The 6,000-nt window shown below is 39.5% G+C and overlaps 1 protein-coding gene across 1 annotated transcript in view; it reads right to left on the bottom strand.

Moving 5' to 3' along the window:
- The window catches only part of LOC306861491 (protein O-mannosyl-transferase TMTC2-like), a 31,379-nt gene that overhangs the window by 3,446 nt on the left and 21,933 nt on the right, over window positions 1–6,000 (bottom strand). The window contains exons 3-7 of the mRNA XM_079403761.1: window positions 2,511–3,342; window positions 2,304–2,418; window positions 1,063–1,148; window positions 720–904; window positions 504–582 (exon numbers count right to left, since the gene is read on the bottom strand). Coding sequence (XP_079259887.1) covers window positions 504–582; window positions 720–904; window positions 1,063–1,148; window positions 2,304–2,418; window positions 2,511–3,342 — 1,297 coding nt within the window. The remainder of the gene's footprint in view (window positions 1–503; window positions 583–719; window positions 905–1,062; window positions 1,149–2,303; window positions 2,419–2,510; window positions 3,343–6,000) is intronic.

Below are 6,000 nucleotides of genomic sequence, written 5' to 3'. Positions count from 1 at the left end.
CTAAGGTCCTGTGTTTTACTTCCTAGGAAACGTGTTAATAAAATGTACACCTTGAATGGACTCTAAAGTTAGTTTGGATAAAAGCATCTGCCAAACGAATAAAATGTAAACTCATCACATCTCCGGACACTGAATCAGTAACACAAGGGCACATTATTTATGTATCAGATTCCAGTCACATCTCCAGATGTCTTTTTCATCCTAATAGGAGGAGTATTGTGGCATAAAACTGCATAGGAGAAAAAAAAATCATTGGAGATGGTATAAATATACATATGGGGGCTAAAGAACACTAAAAACACTTTAGGACATCTCAATCCAAGCAGCCGAGTCTTTAGCCTTTAAATTTGTTGGTTTTGATTGCTTATATTGTCCTCGATTGTAAGTCACTGTATAAAAGCATCTGCTAAATGACTAAATGCAAGTAATTTATTTAGAGTGTTATGTAAGTGTTTTTGGATCTCAAATAAAAACATTGAATGCACTGAAAAATAAACACTGACCCATCATATTGTACAAACTCTGCGGTGCAAACTGTCGTGGCATTTTTTGCACAGCCTCTTTATACATGGACAGCGCCTCCTGAGGACGACAAACAAAAACAACCTGTCATAATGTGACAACCAGAACTGTTAATTAAGAACAACCAGGAAACAATTCATACAAAAACATCACTGCATCCATCTAAACTGATAATGCATGCAGATTCTGATGAATACCTCGTGCTGGCCCTGCTCATGAAGCAGTTTGCCGAGGTTATACAAGCAGCTGGTGACAGAGCTCTTATGGGCATGAGGGTCCTTCAGGTTCTCATCGGGGATGTCAGCACAAGTGTGAAAGGTGCGCTTGGCCTCTTCAATATTCCTCTGGGAGACCAGGATGATGCCCACATTCAAGTATGCAGCTGTGCAAGAGCACAAAAGGGAGAACTAATTAAAAAAAGAGACCGAATTATCCAAAACTGCGCATACTTGTACAAATGAAAGTCCCAAAACAGACATTTATTCCATCAACAAGACTCTTTGGAGGTTCAAAATGGTGAAACTGAAGAGTTGAACTCACAGGCTAGAGTCGGTCTGCTCCCGATGGCCAGTTTGTAGTAATGCAGAGCCTCGGAGAACCGCTCACTCTCCTGCAGCAGCAAACCGCTGCATGAAATAAAGCACACATTGCTTTTAAGCTTGAGAAATGATATGTGAAGTAAGAGGCTGGTGCAACGACCAGAATGTGACGAAACACTGAGGTCTCAGCTCCTCTGGTTAATGAATGTTAGAGATGTCTCACGCTTTTTAAAGCCTGCAAATAAGAACTAATGAAATCCTGTCACATACACAAGCCCTGAGCGAGAGATATAGCAAACACTTTCACTGCTCCTCAACCTCCCACTCTGAATGCAAAGTATGTCTCTCCAAGTACAAAGTATCTTAACTATTCTTTGCAATTTTGGAGGCAACCTTCAGAAATGCTCCGTAGTGTTGAGCAATAAGCAATATTATGGCACATATCCATATTGTGTAAATCTGTTCATGTCTGTTGCCCTGTAAGCCATGTTAATTTGATTATGGCAGTTCCCATGGAAAACTGGCTCAGACAAAGTGCTGTATGACCTTGACAAAACCAACACCCCCAAATACTGTCCTGTGAATACAGTAAGAATGAAAGCTGTGCATTCTACCATGCAAAATACTTATTTCTTATTTCTGGTCGCAAAAAAAAAAAAAAAAAAAAAAAGTGCAAGCTAAAAAAAAAAGACTTAAGTGCAAGCTAAATAAGTATTTAAACGCTTCAGTGAATATAATTAAGCAGCATTCGTTTTGTATAAATACTTCATTTTTTTATTTTGTGAAAAATGTTTGACAGTCTTCAAAAATAAATAAAACTAAATAAAATAATTACCACATACTCAAATTAAATATAAGTATCTGAACAATTTATGCAACATTTTATGCATGAATGACAATGCATTCTACAATAAAAAACATCAAACTATTATTTATTTTGATATATTTTATATTTATACATTTATTTTTAATATAGTGACCACAATCAAAAAAAAAAAGTAACAAAAATTAAATGTTTGAAAAAATAAAGAAAAATATCTGGATACCTTCTGGGTATTAAACATTAGTAGACCAGTTTTATGATTAACGTGATACAGCCACTAAAAATCACCTTAATCAAAAATCACCATTGAAAAAAGGTTTAGTATCATTTGTTTTCAGAAGCCAATTGGTTTGATATTTTTATTAATTTATACACACACACACACACACACACACACACACGTCTGTTTGTGTACTCACAGGTTGTAGAGCATATCAGCCATATTTCCACGGTAATAAAGAGCATTTCTATATGCTCTCTCTGCCTCAGCCATCTTTCCCTGGTTCTTCAGGACATTACCCAGGTTACCCCAAGCTAAGAGAAACAAACAAAAGAAATTTCACTAGTATTTACTTTGGCAGTACTATCATATCTGATATTCCAATATTCAAGCTCTCCAAACTCACCTTTAGCAGGGTTTACAGCAATGCCAGACCTGTACAGCATCTCTTCGCTCTGCCAGTCCTGGTTCCTTCTCACAGTCTTCAGGCTGTAGAGAAGCACCAGACCTGCAGCACAGCTCAGCAGGAACGCTCTGGAGCGTCTCGACCTGCAGCGAACAAACATGCTCCTCAACCCAACGGTCACGAGCAGACAGAAGCCCATACTGGGGATGTACAGAACCCGTTCGGCCACCACAAAGCCCACGTAGAACAACACATTAGTAGCTGGGACGAAGGGCAAAACCAGCAGCCCGAGGGAAAAGACCACCACACTCTCTGTGGCTGGAAGGGATTTTTGAGGTGCTTTGGGTGGTTTATGATATCCATTTCTTTTGGGAGAGTTTGAGTCCCTGTAGTGATTGTCACCATGATTATGACTGTATCCATTAGTTGCAGACTTTCCATTGCTCATATGTGATTTTCCATTGGTTTCGCTGATTTTCGAGGACTGTAGTGATGGGTTTCTCAAGCCAAACCATGACAGGAGAGCAAATCCTGAGTAAAACAAAACCGAATGAAGGTTCCGCCAATCAGTGATGGATCTGAGCAGAGGAATGGCATCCATTGACCAATCAAAGCTGAGTTTGTCAGGGCAGAGGAGGAGCCAGGCATTGACAGCTGGCAGGTACAGGAAAGTAAGTGCTCTGGTCAGGAAGTGAGGCGAGTCTGCTGCAGGGTTGTCAGAGTTGGAGAAGTTTGGAGGCTTGTTGCCCATCCAGTAAAACCGAACTGTGAGAAGAATCAATCCCCAACCAACCAGCCATGCTAGACTGACCAGCAAGCTCATGTTCTTCCTCTAGAAAAGAAAAGAATGAAATGATTCTGTCAAAAAATTCATTTCATTTGTTCATTAACAACATTCAACAGTGGAAAAAGTTAAAGAAAAGAAAAGAAACAAAACCAAATAAGAAAAACACCCCTTTGCATTTATACTGTATACTACATCCTGCATACTGAACAGTTCTTTTGAGTGTAAAACTGAAAAATCTTTTCTTATATAAATGGCTTTTTGGGCACAGCATGACAATTGACAAGAGTGCATACTGGTGAAATCTTAGATTGGAGATGCCATAAAGACGGAGATGTGAAGGACAATCACCAGACAAATAGCAATATTCCTGCAGGAAAATATTCTTCTCTGCTTATAAAGTTAGTAACTAAAATAAAAAAAATGCATAAAACACACCGAATAGCCTCTGCATTTAGTGCAATATCCAGACAGAAATAGTCAGGGCGTTGGAGGACGTTGATGAACTGAACTCATTACGCTGCAGAGGACAAAGGAAGTGCTTGTTTTAACTGCTGCTAATCACACCACTTATAATGAGGAAGGTTGTGGGTTTACAGCCTTCTCCATTGGGACACCATCCAAATTCAATCAGTTTTTAACATCAAGAAAAAGGTAGGAGCATCATCAACAGTAGACCTACCACAGTCTAAAGTAACATCAATATATAACACCCCAGACAGTTCATGCATCTAAAAGTCATTACACACCAGAAATGAACTGTATTCAAGGAAATATGAGATCCATGGCATCATTTCACAGCTGAATTTTCCGTCACAGCAAAAATGCCGCCACATTAATCAAATTGTTGACTGTTATGAGCAAATCTTCCCACTCGCACAACATTGGGACAAATGAGCCGAAATATTGTGCGTGTCATCGTTGAATTACCTTAAAAGAGACTACGAAGCATTCTCGTGAAGCTTGAAGGATTCATTTACCTCGCTAGTCAGTCCTCCAACTTTTTGCATTTCGTCCCTAAAAGTTCAATAATCAAATTAGCACTCTCTCATTTTTCCAGAATAAGACCGGTTGGCTGGTGGTGTGGAGATCCTACGCTAAACAAGCAGTCATGTGCTATTCAGAAAAAGGGCAGAAAGCATTCCAGACAATCACCAGAGCTTTATCTCATCTCCGTCCGATTAGAGAGCAAATGGGATGAAAAATTGCCCTCTATCTGCATTGTGCCCTCGTATGGCTGAACCTCAAAACTAATTTACAGCGTATTGTTTTAGACTCACACTGCATTCTGCTCAAATCAAAGCAATATTATATATCAGGGGTGTTTGTAGCCTCTGGAATATCAATGAGGTCGCCCTATCGGTTTTCATTACCCTGATACGCATTCATTACCACGTGAATTTAAAGTCTAAGATGCGTGGCATTAAATATGCAAAGTCAGAGTCTCGCTGTTCAAAAGCCATTTCAGAAGATCCTGTGGGATCTTTTATTGTTGACCGTTCCTTCTGCATTTAATGAGGCCCCTCTGAAGCATAGAAAGCCAATGAGCTGATTTTACACCATGGGACTAAGAGTAAACGAGAAAGTGCTTTGATAAAAAGAAGGAGAGGAAGTGAGGGCATGGTTTCCTTTCCTCTATACTCTTCCTCCTCGTCCTCCTTTTTCTCCCTCTGTTTGCATTCCCATGCGCTCGTGGCCGTCTGGAGGGTTTGTAATCTCTCCCTGTCGCCCCTCTTGTGCGCCTCATGATTACCAGCAAGAAAAGCCAGAGACATGGGCAGAGAGGCCACGATAAAGAGCCCAGATGTGCTGTGGGGTTGATATCTGTGTACAGGGTCTGGACTGGTAAGATTACCCTTGTATTATTGTCTAGAGACGGGTGGAGGAGAGCTGCAAAAATTCCCATTTATAATATTGATAAAAAGGGCCATTTAAATATTAGTTTTGTGTATTGTACAGAACAGATCATGAGCTTAAGAGTGATAATTCCCACAGAATCATTGCACAGCTAAATGGCATTTGCCATAATGCAACACTTATCATTTGTCTGTTTAACAGGATAATCTTATCAGGACAAAACACAGTAACATACCCCTTTTATAGAAAAATGTCAAGAAGTAAATGCCACTTTTACGGTTCTCTTATTTTCCAAGACATTATTTTCAAGACTTTTTAAGTAATACTTAAAGTACCTTAAGTAACACCTAAAAATATATAAAACATGGGATTCTTATATTATTAGAAAGGCAGTACAATTACTTTGCATGTTTTCCCCTCACTGCCACTAGAGAAATATCTATTTTTACTGGTATAAGAGCATTTTACACACAAGCACCGTGAACACACACCCGGAGCAGTGGGCTGCCATATTCAATACCATGACTGAGGTGAGACCCTTGAGCAAGGCACCAAACCCCCAACTGCTCCCCGGGCACCGCAGCAATATGGCAGCCCACTGCTCCAGGTGTGTGTTCACGGTGTGTGTGTGTTCCCTTCGATGGGTTAAATGCAGAGCACAAATTCTGAGTATTGGTCACCATACTTGGCTACACGTCACTTCATTTTACTTTCACTTCACTTTTAGAGGACTTAAATTCTATTGCCATTCAGACAAGCATTTTGAAGCTTCAAGCAAAATTCAAGTTTTTTTCCGCACTGAACAACAATTAATAGTTTTTATTAATATTTTGAATTTTCTTTTTATAT

The sequence above is a fragment of the Barbus barbus genome (assembly GCF_936440315.1).
Source record: "Barbus barbus genome assembly, chromosome: 42".
In the NCBI taxonomy this organism is placed as follows: Eukaryota; Metazoa; Chordata; class Actinopteri; order Cypriniformes; family Cyprinidae; genus Barbus; species Barbus barbus.
Note: the sequence above shows the minus strand (reverse complement) of the source record. Positions and strands in the feature narration are given on the sequence as shown.